This window comes from Cygnus atratus, chromosome 13 (assembly GCF_013377495.2).
Source record: "Cygnus atratus isolate AKBS03 ecotype Queensland, Australia chromosome 13, CAtr_DNAZoo_HiC_assembly, whole genome shotgun sequence".
Classification (NCBI taxonomy): domain Eukaryota; kingdom Metazoa; phylum Chordata; class Aves; order Anseriformes; family Anatidae; genus Cygnus; species Cygnus atratus.
The window spans coordinates 3,334,439-3,356,051 of NC_066374.1; the positions used below are offsets into that span (position 1 = coordinate 3,334,439).

At 41.3% G+C, this 21,613-nt stretch overlaps 1 protein-coding gene across 7 annotated transcripts in view; it reads right to left on the minus strand.

The window, feature by feature from the left end:
* Window positions 1-21,613, minus strand: part of CAPN6 (calpain 6) — a 61,189-nt gene that overhangs the window by 19,141 nt on the left and 20,435 nt on the right. For 6 of the 7 annotated variants that reach the window (XM_035541707.2, XM_050713399.1, XM_035541708.2 and 3 more), the window contains 4 exons: window positions 6,003-6,134; window positions 5,329-5,537; window positions 4,768-4,960; window positions 1,615-1,808 (listed from right to left, as the gene is read on the minus strand). In XM_035541707.2, the coding sequence (XP_035397600.1) occupies window positions 1,615-1,808; window positions 4,768-4,960; window positions 5,329-5,537; window positions 6,003-6,134 (728 nt within the window). Of the gene's footprint in view, window positions 1-1,614; window positions 1,809-4,767; window positions 4,961-5,328; window positions 5,538-6,002; window positions 6,135-11,190; window positions 11,307-11,924; window positions 11,947-21,613 lie in introns of those variants that run through there. The other variant, XM_035541712.2, reaches the window with a different exon arrangement.

Sequence of the window (21,613 nt, forward strand, 5' to 3'; positions counted from 1 at the left end):
TCGTACACATTATTACTATTAATACTATTATTATTATTATTATTATTGTTATTATTTTTCCTGTCTTAATAAACTGTCGTTATCTCAACTCACAGGCTTCACTTTCCCGTTTCTCTCCCCCATCCCGGAGAGGGAGTGGGGAGGGTGAGCGAACGGCTGTGTGGTGTTTGGCTGCCAGCCGGGCTAAACCACAACAGACCATTAAACAGCTGGTTTGGAAGGTCATATGAGATTGACTCCATTTCCTAAAGGCCCTTCAAAGAAACCTGGATTCCCTCCTCAGGAGCTTACTGAACGCTTCACTTAAACCAGATTATCATCTTTGTCTTTCAATCTCTTTAAGAAAAAGAGGCATGAGGGCTTCCTAGATTTCCCCAGAGAGCCTTTGAGAAGAAATTGTCGCAGTACATGCCTCGTGTCCAGTTTCCAGAGTAACAGTACAGAGCACAGACACTTCACTGCCTGTATTAGGATGTATTTACATGCTCTACGTTGCTCCCCAGAGGGACATGCCTCTCTCCCCAAACTGCAGGGAGCAGAGGATCCTAAATGTAAGTGTTCTGATGCTTAGATCAGACAACATGATAGAATACGACACGAGCTCTTTGTCTTATGTATTACAGGAAAGAAAAATGGAGCCACAAGTCCTCATTCCCTTTCTATAAGTACTTGGAGGATAAAGGTGAAGGTGTTTGGCAGGAGGCAAGTGAGGTTGCCTGCCATAACAGACATTTTCTTTAACAATTTAGAAATTCTCAATTTTATTCTGTTAGGCCAAAAATCATGGTCCAGCATCAGAGTCCTCAGTGCTTCCACTGGAATGAGTGGCAGCTGTGCAAGACAAGAGCTTGGGCTTAAGTTAAACAAGACACAACAACTCTTCTTTGCATTTTGTCAGCTCAGTATTTCATCTGAATCAAAATCCTTTTTGAAAGTAATAGATTTTTTCTAGCTGCACTATGGAAGATAGGAACTTAATATGCTGTTAAGAGCATTGCATTATTAAATACTAAAAGCGGCTGGTAAGCACACCATTGAACTCTAACATCCTAATTAAATGTTTTTCATGAGTTAATTGTCAGCAATGGAATACAACCCCTTCAGCAATCATTTCCAACTCTGTAGGGCTGCCTGCTAAGCTCATGGCCCACATTAAAACTCAACATAAAATAATTCAAGAAGTTATAAATATGGCAATTTTACAGCATTTTTCACCAGTCACTTCAATTAGCTAAGAATGAAAGACTCATACCCTCCCCAATAGCTACCAAAAACAGATGAGAAACTGAGTCACAGACAAACCCAGTGGTGAAGCTAGGAACAAACCTCATATTCTTGACTCATCACCTTAATTGTAGGCTATTTTTCTACTCATCATACAGTGGGCCAGAAGAATGATGTATACTAAGGTCCAGAAAGTCATAATCTCTTTGGCTGCTCCCAGATGCATTCATCTGCTCACAGAATGCTATGCTTGGGAAGAGGCAGCACAACATTTCAGACATCTCTGAGTACTGCAGGCTGATGTTGCATCTCAGCGTTTAATCATGCATTTAACTTCTGGTGGCCCTAAACACAATTTTGTTCCGTTGACATTGGATTTGCAGCACTTACTTGTCACTCCAGGCGCCATTCCACTCTCTGTTCCCCCAGGGATTCCTCAGCCTGATCATGAAGAGCTTTTCTGCCTTAAAAGAGAATGTGAGCCTTTCTCCAAGGTGCAGCTTCCGAATTGCAGTCACTGAGTAGGCATGACCAATGATGAGACCCATTGCTGTCTCCACCTCATTGGCACTGCCAGAGGAAGCCTGTAGCACCAAAAATGACAATAAAAAAAAAAAAAAAAAAGAGAGAACTCATGTCATTAAGGGCATCTGCCATCTACACACTCAAGGGGCAGGATAGGGAAGATTTCTTTTTTTTCCTACAACTATGCATTCTCTTGCCAAGTGCTTTGATTACACAGGGAACCAACAGCTCTGGGGCTCAAACTAGTGGCTCGCTAGTCTTGTCCTAGCTGTGGTAGTGCCAGGCAAGTCCCAGGAGACAAGGCCAGAGCCTAGAACGCTGCCTGCTATGGACATTGTCTCCTCCTGGCCTCAGAGAGCTAAAGACTGGCCGATGAACAACCTTTATCAGCCCTTCTGAAGTGCTGTTGTCTTTACAGAACAGCCCTCTGGATACTGATGACTATGCTCAGATGTAGCACTGCCTGTTTGTGTCCTCAGCTGGACACTTTGTAGGGCCTAAGGGCTTACCGGTGAGTCCAGTGCTCGTTTCTGTATTGGGGTGGATTTGATACCCAGGAAATCACTGCACTATCTGCAGGGATAAAAAACACGAGGCACAAGCAAGAAAGCTTTCTAGCCATTTATCAGACATTTCCTTCACATCACTCCTGATCTTTCAGGCCTCTCTCATATGGCAACAGGCAGATCTGCAGGCTTTCCTAGGAATTTTATTTAACACATCCAGATCAAAATCTTCTAAGTACCTCTAAAACCAGAAAAGCAGCATCAGATACAGATGCTGGAGCTGCTCTGAATGATGGGCCCTTTACAAAGCTAGTGCAGCAGTGTTTCCGAGCAACACATACCAGGCAGGACAGTGGAAAAATTAAAGCTGTGCCAGTGCTATAATGCTGCTTCCAAGACAGAAACAATCCAAATGGTCATGCCTCTGGATTCATCACATCCTATCTGAAGACAGCATGGGCAGCTTTGCAGAATCTCTCTCTCCTGTATGGGGCCATAACCCACATGCCTTAAGACATGTATCTCTTGGACAGCAAGAACAGCAGATTCGACTCAGTGCAGATCCCCATGTATAACTTGTAATAACCTAATTAAGAGTTCAATGACCAAGCAAGCCTTTGCTCTGGTGGAGAGAGAAGGACTTATTAGAATTATGAACAGCATGTAGTACTATCTCCAATATTTTTATCCATTTCAAAATTTCTCTGGTCTAAACAGACAGGGTCCTTCTCCTCAGGGAGGCATTGCACTGACACAAAACTGTTTCATCCCCAAAGATAAGAAATCAGAAAAAAAAAAAGTCAAAAGAGAAATTTCTATCAAATCAGAAAAGACATGTCTTTGCAAGTGAGACTCTGCCCCAGACCTCTCTGCCTTTCACTGACAACGACTCCAAAAGAATCAGCTCATGTGTTACATCAAGACTGGCTGACATTTCCAAGGGGTTTGGGCTTTCTCCAATGTAACACTTTCGCTTACATTTTTCACAACTGAGAGTCCTTCACAGCACAGGAGTCTGTAACCTCTCCTGCTGCCTTTATTATCCCCAGGCTTTTCCTATACTGCTGGGTTGCCTTTCCCACCTCATTCTGAAACCATTTATATATTTATTTTAATGAGAAATTTAAATATCTGCCGTCTGTTCAAATTTCCAAATGGTAAAGCTCAGGGCTATTCTGAAATCCAAGAAAAATGATGACATGTTTGTAAGTCAGCAATGAAGCCACCTGAGTATTAAATACACACAATAAAGCTTGCTAGATGGAGAGTATAATGCTTCTATCAAAAAGTGATAAATGCAGATGAGTCAAGCCAAACCAATAGGAACAGTCCCTGTGTAATTAAGTTTAGAAGTAACTATGTTTAATTTGACCGGCAGAAATGTAATGCCAGGAAGAAGTGAAGGCATTACAACTGCCAAATTAATTGCTTTTTAAATTACAATTATTTTGTCTATCCCTCACCAGATCTGTGTTAGGAAACTGAACTGCCTCAGCATTTGTGAGCAACCTGTCATCCCATAAATACTGTTAATAACCATCACACCAGTACGTATGGCCTGGTCCAAGCAAACCAGATGGAATGAATTATTTTTAAATACAAATTCAGACCTCTTGACAAAGGTACAAACACCAAAGACCTAGAAGAATTTGTTTCTGAGCTGTTGCCTGTTCTGCTGGGAGGAACAGTTCAGGACTCCTCTTCTATCCCAGCAGAGTTCTCTGTTTCAAGTTAATCTCCCACAAAGTACCAGGTGTTCCTCTTTGGTACCATGGTACTGGCACAAGGCAGTGCATGGCCAGGCCTAGCTAGACAGATGATGTTCTCAGGCACCTCCAAACACGGCTGATTTCCTGTTGTTGTAGATAACTGCACAATGAATGTAATACTAACAAGATTTTCTGAATGAACCTACACTGGGGGTCCATCAATTTGATATGGATTTAGCAAAAACACTACAGATTGCAAGGTAGGAAATAGTTAAGCATGACAGCAATAAGATCTTTGCTTTAAATTCCCCATCTGTGAGACAGAGTGCTTAAGGGGCCAAGCTAGCTCAGCCTTTCAGCCCTGCTCTGGTGTTCCACTGACTGCATCCTCACAAGCGGAGTCAGCAAGTCCCAGCAGCTTAGTGCCAGGAGAAATGTTTTCTGTAAATGAATTTCCTTAGGAAATAAAGAAACTGAATGCTGCCATCTGGCCTGTAAATTAGGACATTCTAGGTGGATTAACCTTGGGTCAATACACAACTGTGACCATTCAGAAAGAATGGCATTCCAGATCCACAGTAGTGTGGCCGAGAGCACAAGTGGCTTTGTGGTTTTATGATTGTATTTGGTGGCTCTGGAGTTGCACTTGGCTGAGAACACTGTCAACTTGCTAGTTTTCTCCACACAAAGCTTTTCCAAAGCATACAGATAAACATTCAATATACTTATGGTACTAATACTGTTTTTTCCAGATAAAAAAGTTCATTGAAATAAACTTTTAATATCCAGCTCTCCATATGTACCGTGATGAAACAGCTGATCAACCCGCCTCTTTTATGCACTTTCAGCAAGTCTTCAAACAGCTTCATCTGCTCAGAAATAATCTCACTGTATTTGCCCTGTACCAAGTCAATAGATTCTGCCACTGCTCCAGTGAAATCCACAATTGCATCTGCAGCACTGCCTCCATCCAGGGCTTCATAAGATCCAGCCAGCCTAGAAGTAACACAGAACATTCTTATTCACTAAGTGGCTGTTAGAAGTACTCTAATTTGGTTTGAATGTAGGTAATGTATTTGTGGCTCACCAAGGGAAAAAAAAAACAAAGCAGAACTGCAGATTGCAGATAAACACTTGCTAGGAAAGGAGTGGAAAGATCCTTAAGGCTTTAGGCTGCTAAGTACAGTGTGTTGCACTCCTCCATGCAGATTAAAAAAAAAAAAAAAGAGTTTTCATTTTTTAAGGTTCTCTACTAGAAGCAAACCTAAAACCCTTGGAAAGTATGATAGGGTTGAGAGATGAAACAAGCAGATGGATAGAAGGGACTGCACTGAGGTCTAAAAGGGCAATAAATTAAATCATACTTTGCATAAGCTTTCTCCAATAACGCGCTCCAGAATTCATTTTTCACATTGGAATGGCAGTAGATCAACTTCCCATCTATTGTTGGCAGCAGATCATCAACCACCACCTCTGTCCATTTGCCAAAGCACCAGAAACGGAAACGGAAAATCCCAGCGTATTTCTCTGGCTTTTCAGAGTCCCATTCTTGTTCTTCAAAGTCTGGAATCACCTGAGAAAATATGCAAAAGGGAAAGGTCATTAAATGCACTATGTTAAGTTTTATTCGGAGGGCAGAGTATACTTGAGCATGCACTGTGTGGTATTCAGCTTCTAAAGCAGTGGACCTTAAATAGACGAAGCAGTGAAAAAAATGGTGGATTTGGTACAAAGTCCAATATAGCCCCGTTTCAAATACACTTTTAGGAAAGTAATATTTGAATCAATCTGCAGAGAATGACCATTGCACCCTCTGGCTTTGCTATATGTGTTCCTTGGTGCTCAATGAAACTGTGCAGTGGGGAGGTCTCGTAACAGGAAAAATGAACTTCTAAAGAAAGGGAAAATTGGAATCCACCAAAATTCACCAATCGTCAGAGGTGCATTATCCCTAGATGGAAAACTATTGGCTGATAGTGAGGGAAACATCCAGGGTTTACTGGCCGTATTTCACGCACCAAGCACATTGATCACCTACCTGTTGCCAGAGGGGCTTCCTCAGAGCTAAGCAGGAGCATGCAGCCACAAACCAGCAGTTCCCCAAGCTGCCTTGGTGCAAGTCATGGGAGCTGATTCCATTCACAAACAGGTGGGGGTCTTCACAGAGATCCTAGCAAAGCAAATCAGAGGTTACTGCAAAAAGATCACAGCATGCTTCTGCCAGCTATCCCTCCCCACACGTTCCACATCATATTCACATTTGCTGTTCTCCCAGTCAAAACACAGAGATTCTGTACCAGGAAATTCAAAAGTGCTCTGGCACTGAATATATTTACAAGTCAGGATACACAGAATTATTAAAATTCTTATATGTAGACTGTGTTGCCTTTTCTGATCATCAGAATTCAGCCATTTTTCGCCAGAGTTCCTAGTTCTGCTCTCAGCTGCAAGTGATCTTTGAGGACTTCAGTATTTGGAAGATTTTTTTGACATTAGGGCAGTCGATGTGGAGCTGAAAGTAAGTGAAAGGAGAAGAAGGAAACATTACAGGGAAAGACTTTGACGGGGAAAAAAAATCAAGAAAAGTAGAAAATTAGTAGGAAATGATGCTACTGAGGCCAGAACTCTAAGCTCTTCTGTCATTGCCACTCCCTTGGCTGCCAGACTGGAAACCCTCCTCCACAAACAGTGTGAGTTGCTGCAATGACCACTGCCACTCAGCACTGAAGAAGGCAGAAAACATGCACATGTCTGAAACATGCCTCCCAGTCTGTGGGGCTCTTTGATCTAGCTCCTCCTCTCCCATTGCTTTCCTGTCTCCATCCTATTTACAAGCAGATTCGCACCAAAGCATAGCTGTGGCATCTCCCTGCTCCTCCCCAGCTTGCCCCCTTGCTGTGTCTTTCCCAAGGGGTACAATGATAGGCTGCAGGTCAAGGCACTAAAAGGAGCACCTCTAACTATCATCACACACAGGGAAGCCTCAGGGATACATTTTACAGCAATACTGTGTTTGTTACCCTTGGTAGAAAGGTTTTTCTGAACTGCCACATACGTGGCCTTGTAGTCTCAGAGAGGGCCAAGCGATACTTTGGGAAAGAGGCGATCTGAAAGTCCCATCGTTGAGATGCAGCTCACTGCTTTCAACACTGGGATTGCTCATGATGCTTCATCTGAATCATTGCTTTGCTGACTGGTTAAGAGGACGGGAGAGCAGACATTGGTAAGAAATTCTGCTGTTTCACAGTATAAGAATAACCCTAGATTTCACCACTGTTGGAAGGAAATGACCTTATATCCAGGCATTGGAAATGCAGAATAACTAACTCCACCTCACGTCAACATGGCAGGAGTCTCCAAATTTACCGCAGACTTTCCAGTTCGTTAGCAGCAGCATGAGGAGCTGTGCTACTCACCTTGTGGATTCTCACAGTCCTTTGATAATTCTAGATGACAACCCCAAAATACAAAATTTCAACCCAAGCCTGGCTAAACACCACAGGCATGTCAAAACCTCTCAGTCTTCCCTTTGATGGTACTGTTAGAAACCAGTGCCAGCTGAACTTATTTTCAGAGGAAGAAAGAACCTCAGTTCTCAGCTGAAAGCCTGTTTTCCTGGGCTGCTTTAGCAGATGGCAGCCTAGGGTGGCTCACTGTATGTCAGTACATAATGCATGTGTGCATATGTAACGCAGGGATCTGCTGCTGCTTTCTTTAAGAATACAATATTTGGCATGAGACTTTTCTTATGAAATAACAACTGGTAGGAATTTTAAATGCCTGTTGGCCAACAAATGACTGATCATTACGTGACATTGTTCTGTTAGTAGTTCTTACATGTGGCTTCAGTTAGAGAAAACTTCAAAGCTTAGTAACTAACCTTAACAAAAATTTTGAGTAACAAAACGGTCAGCAAGAGGAAACCTGACCACGTACAATATATTATTCTGCAGAAAAGATAGATTCATTCACCTGTCTGGGTGCTCTGACACGGAACAGTAACAGGAACTTCAGACCAGCACTTCAGCTAACACAAACCAATGCAGCTGCCTGTTGCAGAGGTTGCTATCAGTTGATATCAGTACCACTCAGCCTTTACTTGGATCCCATTTTGGATACTTGGGAGCAAAAATTCCAAACCCAGCTTTGGTAGACTCAAGTTGCATACCCCATTTCCATGTATGTCTGGTAGTAATAATTTCTAGTTTGTTTTTCCTTTCAAAATGTTATTTTACTTGCATAATGAACAAGGGATAAATTGATCCTCCAGGATTAAAATTGTTCAAACTTTTCTGTCACTATAGGAAGCCAAAACTTTCATTGGCTTTGAAAGAAAGCAAGCCCTACCATGTATTACAAATATCTTATCTTATTTGGTTTTCTTTGCCAAAAACAACCACATTAAACCTTTTTTTTTTAATTGAAGTGTGTCTCATATCTCACACAATCCTCAGAGAAAAAACAGAGAGCAGCATTTGCTGAATGCCAGACATATGGGCGAGATTAGCATTTGCGGACCACTAGGGTCCAGAATAAACACGGAACAGCAGAGTGCACAGACAGCACCTCACCAGTTCCACCGCGGTCCCTGCATGCTTCAGGATCCTGCTTGATAAATCCACTGTTATGAAACTGCCTGGGAGAGTCTGACTTCTGAGATGAACAGCGAAAGAAATGACATTTACTTCTGTTTCTCTCGGCATTAATTACAGACATTAGAACAGCTTCTGTGACAATGTCACTTTGCAGCCTAGGTGAGATGCCCAGGAATACCCAGGTGCAGGTTACAGCCACTGTCAGCTCTATGCTTTCACCACCTAGACAACATCAAGACAACATCACACATTCTGAGGAGTACTTTCGAGATGTAATTAGCCATCTAAGCCACAATTCCCCCAAGGCAGTTGGAAATATGCTAATATATTATAGTAACGTCCTTGTGAGGATCTTTAAGCACTTTTGTTCATTCCAGGTGTGTCAAAAAAAAATATCACTTTTCCAGTAATGGTCCCAGTGGTGATAACTTAGGATAGTTGAGGAACAACCCAGCTAACAGGAGAGGAGTTATAAGGAAAAGACAGAAAGGAGATGGCCACGTGTCCCAGGCATTTTCAGGAGACTGCTGCCTGCTCTACCTTGCAACCTAAGCACTCGGGTTCTGAGTTGCACCAGAATTACTTCCCTTACACACATAGCAGCTTCACCCTAATCCCTTTACTCAGGGTCAGCCCACGTTATCTGTGCTGTAAAACAGACAAACATCTTCACACTTCCAAGTAGAGGTTTAGAGGAGCTTACTGGATCCTACTGTACATTATTAACATTTAATAGCCACGCTATTTATGACACAACCACACTAATAAATGCAGCTGCTGCATTATTTATGCACACAGGGAACATTCTACCACCCAAGACACAGAGCTCTCCCCAGTTCTCCTCTTATGCATGTGCATACTGAAATAAACACCATCTGGAGATCTACAGTTAGGAGGTACAGAGGCTAAAAAGGGAGGTAAGAGGCCACAGGGGCTTGAGGTCCTGCTGAAAACCCTGATGCTCTTATTTTCACATCAGACTTTCATCTGCATACCATAAGTCCGCTCATGTCACTTCCAATCCTTGTTGCACCATGTGAGCTCAAAATATCTGACATCTAGCATTACACAGTCTGCATCACTGGTGAAACGTGGCAGTCAAGCCCAGAAATAATACTCCAAACAAGGCCTCACAGAGCTGAGCAGAGCTCAAGGCTCTTGCTTACTGAAGACGAGGTGCCATTTTTCTGTCATTTTCACTGCAGTTTCACATATTTGACTTGTTACTCAGACTGTGATCCATCCTCTGATCCTATTCTAGGAACTTGCTGCCCAGTAATTCTTTCTCCCTATCTTAGCCATGAAGTTGCTTACCACCAAAGCACTATACTTGTGTTCATGAAGGGATGAGAAATTCCATCCTATTTTTTCCACACTGCTTTATCAAGACATCCAGGTAAGTTTGAATTCTAAATCCCATTGACAGGCTTGTGATCCCATCCCAACTTGTGTCCTATAGCATCACAGTATCTGGCTTTCTGGTCCTTCATCCAAACAGTAATGAAAATACTGCGTAGTACCAGCCTAAGTGAAATCTGTGTTGGACTCCACTGATGGAATGCCAGTTTGAGAGTGCTCCAAGTGATTTACTTCATCAGCTATACAACCACATTACAGAAGTTTGAATTACTCTGAATTCTCATACTTTGGAGAGAGATTGCCAAAGGCCTACAAAAGTCAAACTACATCAGAGCTACTCCTTCCTTCTTAGCCACAAGATCTGTCCCACCCTACACTATAAGGAAATCAAGCTGGTACATATTAAGTGTATCTCACACAAAATCCTTTAATAATACAACATATACCATTAGACTTACAGGCTTAGTCATCAGCTTGGGAATGATAAATTGAGGTCTGGAATTTTAATGAAATATAAAAATGTTTGGACTGTAGTATATGAAAAATGACAAAGTTACTTTTTTTTTTTTTTCCTACAATATATCTTCCTTAGGAAATTTCAGAAAACAATGTCAACCACGGGAGACAACAGACATCATTTCACTGGAGCCAGGAAATGTTTTTTATGTTGCTGTCTGTCGTGACTCCCTCAAAAAAAATAATTATAATAATTAAGGGATGGATTGTATTTGAGACCAGAAGCACAGCAGGAAAGTACAGGAGAAAACCGATTAACTACATGCATTAAATTCAGGTTGCTGTGGCTACTTTGAATCTTAGAGGAATTTAGCTAAAGGAAAAAGTCACCCTTAGCATAGGTCCATGAACTAACAAAAATGTCTTATTGGTTATAAACAGGGAGAAGGACATTCAAAGAGTTAATTAATTTGCTATGATTTCACAGCTGTTAACTGAACCTGCACAGTAAAACATTATGAGAAATCTTTGATATCTGAGAAAAGGGAAAGATTATTTTTAGTGGATTGGGGTCTGTCAGCTGACTCAGGAAAACAGAGATTTGGTGAAAGGAAAGTAGAAAAAAGTAATAGCGATGTTTGCAGCTAAGATTTTCAAGGGATTCAGTTGCATTTAGAGCTTACTTTCTTCAGTGCCCTTTAAAAAAAACTCAGTCCTAACAACATAAAAATAATAAAAATTAAAATAATCCAATTTTTCTTGAACATAAGATCTATGGAGACAGGAACTTTCCTTGATTCTATCAGACTGACCTACCTGAGCCCGGTACACTATTCCCTTCATTTTTTCAAAGCAGTTTAAATTATGTCAGAGATGAGAATCCTTTCCATTTTCTTCTTTTCTCCTGTCCTCAGTTCATGCTGAGCCAATTCCTGTAGAGAGCGAAGTCGGTGTAGGGAAGCAAGGGAAAAGCAGTGCAAACAGTAATTCTTTCTGAATATGGAGGCAAAAAATTCAACTCTGGCTACAGCTAACTATGAACCAACCCCACCTAAAGGAGGGTAGCAAAGACTGCACTTATTCTGAGGTTGTGTAGCTTAAGAGGTAGAAGAGATTGTCTAATAACTCCCGGCTGTGCTGGCATGTTTATTAGAAGCCCTCTCTAGACCAGGCTATTTGCCAAGGCAATTGCAGCTAGCCCTAAAAAGAAAAATAACCAAATCCAACTGTGCCACATACTTCAATGTATGCAGAAAGCCTTTTTCAACCTCATTATGTCTGAGAAAACTCTGCCTCGGGAATGGAAAAGGAGAATTCCTAAATCACAGCCATGAGCTGTGGTACAGCTACAACCTCGCAGAGGACAGCTCTCAGAGAAACTTCCATCAAAAGGGAACTGGGGTCAGTTACAACCCTGAATGAAACATCCCTTAACCGAGATCACAAGGCAGCCATTATCATCTGTCCTGTTACCCCATGGAAATCTACAAAAGGTGGATTTAGCCCTCAGATTTCTGTCTGTACACTCTGAACTCAGGCTACATAATTACTCTGTAAACTTCGTGACCATTCTCCAGTAACATCAGTCCCTAAGAACAGGATAATGCCAAGCACTGCTTAAAACAGAAACCCTCCCATACATAGGCAAGGGGAAGAGTACACCAGTTTGCTCCAGCCTTGTGTAAAAGAGAACGCAGTTATTTGGGGACTGGGAAATGCTTCTTCCCAATCCTCCCTCTCCAATAAACCCTGTTACAAAACCAAATGCATTACAAACATTTTTATAGCATTCTTTTTTTCCATTTTCCGTCTGGGGCTAGTTCTGACTAATGCTCAGTAAAGGCCACGGGTTTCAGCCTTGCCATGTTTACAGGACACGTGTATTTGGGGAGGATCTGAATCAATCCTTGTGAAGAAAAAAACCACAAATGTTGGGCAACGCGGTGTGTATTTTGGCTGCCACTAGATTTCACCTGACCCTTGGAGCGCTAGAGCCGCTCTCATCCAGAATGCTGACAGTTGCTGGAAAGAGTACAAATGGATTGCCATGGGGCTGACCTTCTCCTGAACCTCAGTAACAAACAACGTGTTTACCGAAGGTCTGAGAGCTCTCTGCCGCTTCATCGCAGAAATAACTCGAGAACTGTCTGGTCTTCCAGCATCCTCTCAGAAGTGTGTTACAGTCTGTCCTGCTGCTCTGCCTTAGTTTGTGATGCTTGATGTCAACGTGCTACAGAGCTGCAGCGCATTCACAAAACTTTGCTTTTAGAGAAAGGCTGCCTTGAGGATAGCACGTTTTCTTCACTGAACTTATAAGACAATGGCCTTGTTCCTTGCTGTTTTCCCTTAAAACCTATTTCCTTCTCTAAATTCAATACAACCTGTATTTTCCTCACGAACAGCAGAGAGGCCATTCTTAGGACCAGATTCACCTCAGGAAACAGTCATGTCCTCTCAGCCAGGTTCCACTCTAGCCGAAACACAAGTTATTTCAAATACAGCTTACAGTCCTTACCTTACCACCCCTCATAGTGTGACAAGACTGGAGAGAGACCACATAAAACAAGGTAAATAGTTCAGAACAGACCATACCTTTTAAACACTTGCTACAGAAAAAGTTGTCCTTCGTGTCTTTGATGAGGATCTCTTCAAATAGCCACAATAATTAATACACGTCAAAAAGCAGGCCTAGCTAGTTATAGGAAATGCAACAGAAGTAGTACAGCTCAAAACCCAGAATATGGTGATTTTATAGGTTGATTATTTTTTTTAAGTATTAACTGAGGATCTTAAGATAAAATCTCCCAAAGGTTATTGTTGGTGTAGGGAGATCCGACACTGAGCAGACGTCAGTGTGAGACCACTTTTGGTTGGTTAATGTTGCCGTCTGTTCTGAAATACCTTGTTTCATCCATGTCTCACTCATCCACAGCTCCATTTTCTATGGGCCTTTAGCCTCTGCCATTCTGAAGCTACCACAAGTTTGACATAATTTGGGGAAAATAACATAATTAAAGCATCGCATTAATTGACTAAAACTTCATATATTTTGATTTCTTGGAAAATGTCATTGTTTTGCATCAGAAAAGACACCATTTTATGGGCACTGAGCCAATGTTTTCTTGTAAAATGCTTTCTCTACTGTGATTTGAGATAGTGATGCTACATGAAAAACAGGTGTTATCGTAAGGTAGTAGACATTACTTGAGGCTGGAGGATGTTCAACACTTACTATTATGAACACAGCCATCAAAGGAGCTTTCTAGGATGAGCTGCCCCTCCTGCATGAATAAGGGCATTACAAGTCTATTCCTTAGTATTTAATAAGATCGATCATAAATGAGTTTAAATCAGTATCAGTGATTACTGTGTATGACAGCACGGGGATACACAGCATATGGGGAAGGGCCTCAGACAAGTCAGCCTCACCGCACATTAGCTGTGCAGTCAGTCTGCCTGTGTGCCATTAGCAGTCTGTTTGGGAGTGCTGTTCAGCACGTTGTAACTGCTACCAAATTGGCCGCCAGCAGTCCAGGGATCTCAGACCAATTGGCCTTCTTTTTCCACTGAAATAGAAAGCAGAAGAGGGCATTTTCAAGAAAAACTTAACGTACAGTAGTTTTGACAATCAGGTGGTATAAACCAGCCTAACTCTATTTCTGCAAAGGGCAACCTACCAAAGCCAGGAAATACCTCTGCATTAAATGCAAGTGAGAGAGGGAAGGGCATGTTTGGAGACAGTCAGTTTAGAATAACTGCCCGACATCCCTTCCAGGCAAAAGTAACGTGGCTGAGGTCAGACCTGGGCTATAAGTCCAGTCTTGGTTCAGCAGACTAACAGGCCACCCACAGTTTAGCTATGGGTTCTTAGTGCTTCCCCAAAGCATGTTTTTCAATCAAGTTCGTGAACTAATTTCCTAAGAGGGAACTAAAAACAATGAGAAAAGGAGGTTGGAAAAATTTGTACACAATTTTTGTTTTTTGCCTGATAATAAGCACCATTTGGGCTCAGTGGCCAGGACCTCTCTGGGCTTGTCCAGCCTGAGCTCACACTGTGTCTCAAGGGGCTGGTAACAGATGCAAACTGAACTCTCGATCACTGCCTTTTATAAGACAGGGAATATTCTGTTGATAAAACAGTATTAGGTAGGTTTAAGCAAAATCACCCATTTTTATGTCATTACTTGGTGAATAGGCATTATGTAGCAAAAACAAAGTCAAGCTCTCTAAGAAACACTGTCTGAAGTGAATATTCAGATGAAGACAGAGCTGGTTTGGTCTACTTCAAGGCAGATATTTCTTCCTCATCCAATGGCAATACACAAGCCCTAAAGGCTAAAAAGCTTAAGTCTAAGCCACATGAAAAAGCATAAATCTCTTTAGCAACAAGCTCCTCTTCTTCCCCATTCTTTTTCCAGCAGGGTTTGGTTCCAGCCTAGATGCCAGTATCTACTAATTGTGACGCTTATCTCAGACACTTTCTTGAGTATAAAAATCCTTTATCCTCTTTTCCCAGTCTCGATGTTCCTAACCCCTCATCTTTTCCAAACAACACCTTGAGGTGTTCTCCTCCATTTTGTTTTAAGGAAAAAATTGTAATGTCTGGGATAACAGTGCATGCAGTAGCCCTTGTAACCTCCTAGATACACATTCTGGGCTATGCTTGCTTTGTGACATAAAAAGAGGAACTTTAAACTTGTATATGAAATCCTGATCAGAAGTCAAAAGCTTCCTAAAACAAAAGATTATTTTTAATATATTAAATTTTAGATTTTGAAATTAACGTTTAAAAAAATAGCAATTTCGTACTAGTTAGCAAAACTCCACTTTTCTGGGCCTATGTAAGTCAGAGCCAATGGTGTCTCTCAGGACATGGATCAGACTCTTAAATTATAGCCTGGACATCCTTTATGGCAAAGATCAGCCTAAGATCATGTAAAACAGAGTATTCATCTTTTAGTAATACAGAGATATGCCTGATTCCTTGCAGAGAGCCACTGTTAGTGCTGCCAGGCCACCAGAACTTTATCAGATCACTTGTCTACAAGAAAAAAAGCCTTCCCACCAGGCTATTGCTTGACCCTTCTGGTATAGCTTGCTCCTTTCATCCATTGCCCAGACGAGGCGTGAGCTGCAGCCAGGAGAGTGACACCAGCATCTGGTGCTGTCCAGGTGCAAGCAAATACCACAGCAGCTAAGGTTTCCTAGGCAAGGATAAACACCAGCACCCATCAGAGTGGTAAGAAAGGTCTCCAATGCTACTGATTTGCAGCCAAGGAGAGTAACACAGAAAAAGTTGCTAAGGAACAAAACAAACAGACCAGTGGAGAGAGGGAACCCCAGATGTGCCATGCCTGTTTGTCTGACAACCTGTACAACCAACCACCTTCACACTGTAAAGAATCTCAGTCCTTCTGTAAGAAGAAATTCTGAGCTACAAAAATGCTGCATCAAAAATGACACAGCAGCATTCATTTTACTTCTGGATACTACCAACTTGCATGACTCAGACAAACTGAATAATGTATACTTTCTCTCTTAGTTTCCAGAAATTACCAGAAAGGATTTTATTTATGCATCTTGAAAATAAACAGCAGCACATAAGTCTCTCAGTCTTGAGTGATGAAACTGAAAAAAACTCATTAACAGTGATTTCTAAAGTAAAACACATAAGCAAAGTCAGAGGTGACTTACCTACCAGCCAATCAAGCACACGTTTTTCCCTCTGTGTAGGTTAGCTCCTATTTTACCTAAGATAGGTTGCTGATAGACAGCTGAAATTAATAAATTTTGGATAAGTCCCTTTCTTTCTAATTCCGTCAAAACTTCAGAATGTTTTGGAAATTTGAAGAACGATATTCAGTGCTAACGGGTAAACTTCTTGAGAGTAAGTGTGAGACTAATTTGCCATTTCTGCAGCTGATGATGCCAAATGCTGGCCTGCATTGCCATTATGTCCATGAATTCACTTAAAGTCACTCTTTAGCCAGGTACCTTCCTTTCTCATTCAGCCTCCTTCATTATGTTCTCACATTTCCTTTTTCTTCCCCACCTTGTGTTATCAACTCAATGTGTTTCAGAAGGACTCAATAAGAAAACCACTTCCATATCTCACAGACCTGTTTATAAAGCTTGCTTTCTGGTATCTTCCTCTCTTGTGGGCACTCTGACAGCTAATAAAGGATAAGACTTTCTCCAGGGTATCCTGCTCCCATTCCGCTTCTTGGCATGGTTAGTTTCACCAAGACATGTACCCATTTACCAAACTGAGTTGCAACTGGTCAACAGTAAAGCATTGCTGGTGAAAGAGGGGAACAGACAGATACCCACTTGGCAACAGGAGAACTCTAATTGTACATTCTCTGTGGGAAAAAAAAAGGAACAAAGACCCTGAGGGCAAATATTGCTGACTGCTCACTGTTCATCAACACTTGTCTGTCTTGCAGGTCACAGAGCATCCCCTAAATAAGACAACAACCACTTGGCTGCTCAGTGTAACAGCTGGAGACGCACCTTCTTCCTTCCTCATTCACTCTGGGAGGGCTCTACTTACTTTGATGTCAAACACAAATGACTCCAACCTCGTGATCGCTGCCAAGGTATTTCATAGCCCAAGATTTCCTTCTGTTTCAATACAAAACAAAGGCTAGAGCAGCTTCAGTCCGACACATATCACTGCAGGCCTCAGGCTCACTGGGAGAAGTCAGCCTGCTAGGGTCTTTTGGAATGCTTACTTGGTTGGGATTGTATCCCACTTGAAGTGCAATCAGGTTAATCTCTGTTTAAATTGTCTAGATGCTTAAGAGACCTCTTGCTTGGAGAGATGTAACCAGAATTTTTTTTTTCTTATTTATCACAGTGTTTCTTCATAGCGATATGGTTTAGTGGAGTACTTAGTGTTAGGTCGGAGGTTGGACTCGATGATCTTGAGGTCTCTTCCAACCTAGAAATCTGTGTCTGTGTCTGTTCATGTAGCACTTTGATGGCATTTATCAAGCTTATTTTTTGTTTTCCCAATGTGATACAGATACACTGATTTGAATTTACTACTTTCAGACAAATTCCTTTCTGAACGCTAATATTACATCTATTTAATGTCAAACTAATACAAAGAATGTTATTCAACTGTCAGAAAACAGAGAAAGCCAACATGGCAAACAGGAGACCTGGAATTCTGGAATTTTTTTAGTCACAAAATTCACTGCTAACAGACCTGCATCTTCATCAGTTTAAATAAGGTCAGTATAAAGATCAGGGTGCATATCACAATGGACTGTTGTTCATTTAGGATTGCATGGGATTTCCTATCTTCAAGAAGAGGATCGCGCACACAAATAAGAAAAGAAAAAGCAGTCTCTGTGGAACTATTTAGTAAATGAGCAGGTTAGCAGGAATCAAACAAAGGTCAGTGATGGCCAACAGGGACAGAGTCTACCATCACTGAGAAATTACCCCCCTGATTTACCAGTCTAGGTAAAACACTGCAAGAGAAATGGTGGCAATTCCAATATGAAGTCAGCTCCCGCTTATCTTAAAGCAATGACTGCAACTAGCCCTGGGAATACTCATAGTAGTCACTCCAAGGAATAGTTTTCTAGACAGCACAAGCTATTTGATTTGCAGTTATGGATTTAAGTTACATTCTGGGTGAACCAGAAGGGATCCAGACTTCCAATTCCTATTCAAATGTGTTCAAGGCACCATAAAAATTCTATTAAAAAAGTAGATTCTCCATGAACATTTAGGAAGTGTCAGAACTTCAAGCCTCTCTAATCATCTGAGAAGACAGAAACCTCCCAAGGTCTTCCATTGTGAGAAACAGCCTGCTTGTCACCCAAGAAGAGAGCTTTGAGAGGTGGCGATAACTCAGACATGAACTAGACTAGACATCAAACCCATCCAGACTTCAGATTGCAGAGCTCCACCTCTAAATGCTGGAGAATGTCCCAGCATTGCTCATCTCTTGCCAGGTTTAATTTCCTTATGACGTGCCAGGAAAACCATCTCAGCCAGCTGAAACTCTGAACCCCATCAGGGACTCTGAAATCATTCTGGCACATTTGTGTCTCCAGTAATCTCTCTGCTAGTGCTCAACCCATAGACTACTTCCAAGAGAAAATTATGAGTCACCTTTTAACTCTACCCTCACACTATCAATCACATCAGTTATTTTATTCAATCATGGTCCAAAAGTCAAAGTAACGTAAGTAGAAAACCTACAGAAACATATCAGCTCTCAAAAGGCAAGGCAAGAAAAAAGGCCTGGTTTTAATAATGGTGAATTTTGCCAATATTGTTTATTCCTTGCCTTACAATTTGAGTACTTGTGGTGAAGCCATTATTTTCACTAGAGGGGATTCTTATTTTAAAATTTTTGCAGTTTTTGGAATGTCTGCAGAACTTAGTATGGTGTCCCTATCTATCTCTTCCAAGCACAGCATCCCCCTTAGGGTCCATAGTTTTTACTCTGTTCAGATGCAGAGAAGCAGACCAGATTCTCAGCTGTAAATCAGCATCACTTTAGCTAAGCCATTGGAGTGATGTTGCTTTATGCCAGCAGACGTACAAGTCCCCTCAATCCACCTCTATCCATCAATGGATACTGCTTCGTTTTTGTTCATGAGGGATTCACAATGCCTCTAGGAACAGAGAAAGGCCCTTAAAAACAAGGATGAGAAATGTCATGGCTGGATTATATTTGATATGTTTGGATTAAATTTGAAATATTCTTCTTACAGTTCAGATATTGGTGGTTTTACCTGTTATATCCTGTGTCTGAATGTGAAAACAGTTTTTAGACAATTATCTCTAATGATAACTTTCCTTTGTGGACAGCAGAGTCAGGTAATGAGAAAGGAGCAAGGAGAGGCCAGAGGAAGGGGTACTGGAGTCACAGCTCCAGTTAGGGAGGAAAATTGCATGTCTAAGTCTTAAATGACCTTTACCTGAAGGAAGAAGAAAAGTGACAACAGTGATCATGCACAAAAACTACAGCAAGATCAGCTCTGCACAAAGTCTCTGCAGAAGATTCAATTATCTACAGAGCTATAGGGAGAGCAAACCTGCATTCAGGTTCTTCATCAGCCCCACAAGTGCTTGTACCTGTAGTAAAGCTGAAACAACAATAAAACTCTAAACTGAAAGACCAAAAGTCAGCCCACAGCTGGATCATTGCTAAATGAGATCGAATTTTTTGCTTACCATCACAAGACTAAAGGTTTGGCAGTTATAGGGGAAGAAAAAATAAATAAAAAGCAAAAAAAATCTTAATTATTTACTCATTGTATCAGGGTAGAAGATGCTGGCTCCAGGCAACGAGAAGACCTTAGTGTGCTTTAGATAGCCTATTAGACATCCTCAGTCATTCAGTTAATTAGGCCAGCTCTGTTCTTTTCCAGGGCCAGTTTTCCACCCAAAGCATTGCAGCCAACTAGATAAGCAGCTGCTTAAAGCTGTATGCTTCGTTATCTTTGATGAAAAGATATACATGGAAGTTTGGGAGTGAGTCTTTGAGGATTTTGTCAGCCTCTGAAGAGGCTGAAGGTATTCTGCATTTGAGGAGTGAAGATAAGTAGGGTCTGCCTTCCCATCTCAAAGGACATGTATACATGTATGTATGTACATGTATTATGTATACATAGGCAGTTCTTTCAGCTGTGAAGGATTTTTCAAAGCTTCCTTTTAGACAGAAAACCACACAGCTTTATTTAGTTTTTAAATAGAATTAATCCCAAAGGAAACACACATTTAAATCACAGGGTAAGAGCATAAAATTCAATCTGATTTTACAAATCTAAAATATAATAGCTTTAAAAAAAAACTCAGATTCCAGGATCTTACTCATCCAAAAACCCTGGTAAATTTGGAAATGAAATGAGAAAAGCATAAAACTCCTGACATACAAAGCATTCTTCCAAATTCATTCTTAAACATGCTCTACCTCAGATGTGAATACTTTCCACTCATGAAGAGAAGTGTTGACAGAACTCTACCTTAATTTCCTTTGCAACTGGCAAGTTTGGGCTATAATTTTTCCTTCAGAGAAGCCAGACATTTAATTCATTAGGAAGCCCAAATCAATGAACTAACAATTACTGTACGAAGACTTGCACCATCCGAGGATTTGATCTGAGGCTTTTTGTTTTACAGGCTCAAAATAAATTTTACCATGTCATTCTTTCCATCATCACTTTGCCTCGGGACAAACAGAGGCTGGTTTTCTGAGAGGCCACTTTTCGTTTTATGACAATTGAATCAACTAAACGAAACTTGACACTTTAAACTTTAAAGAAACATTCTGAACCTCAGAATCATACTGTTTATGTTGCAGAGGTGACATTGAGGTCATTCAGCATTTTTTTCTTTAGAGGAAAAAACAGCAACAATGTAAGAAAGCCTCCATACAGTCTGAAGGAGGGGAATATAAACTGGAAAAACTGCCAGGAGAGAAGATAACAAAACACTGGCATCTGGAGAGCCGTCTGCTTGGCAGGCATGCATGTCATTTACAAATGTTTGCTCATAATTATATCCCTGGAAGACTTGGGTGAATAATACTGTTGAGAAAGATGCCACTTCCAGAACAGTGCCTCTCCATCATATGCAAATAAATGCAACACTCATTGAAGGGTGAATATATCTAAGGATATTGCCACAAAAAAAAAAAAAAAAAAAAAAAAGGGAACTCGTGCCTCACACTGGCCCAGTACCTGCAAGACAAGAGAGAAGAAGGATGGAGCTGTGTATTTGGACATCCACCAAACATAGAGCTACACAGCAAGGGCAGGAATGCTGGCAAGGTGCCATCGTGTTTTGTGCTTCTTGTCAGACATCACCAACACAGAAGGGCACAACAAGGAACACACAATTTCCTGCAGTGACACAGGATTGAGCCACCAAGTTCACGTCACGCAGGGTGCACTCAGTCATCAGAGGTCAGACATGGGGTATTTGCTGACAGCTGAAGGCTTTACAATTCCTTGCTCATCTCTTCTTCTGGGTAAGCTCTGTCTTAACAAGATTTTCCAGGGCAAATAAAAATAAAATTACAGAAATAATAAAATGAGGCTGAGCAACAGCTCCATTCTGGGAACACTTCAGCAATTCCCCAAAAAAAACTTGTCACCACTTCCCCAGATGAAAACATTAAGGACAAAATATTATGTGAGGAATGGTTTATCCAGTCAGAAAACAAGATGGAACCATGCCAGACAACGTTTTCACAATGCCTCTCACACTC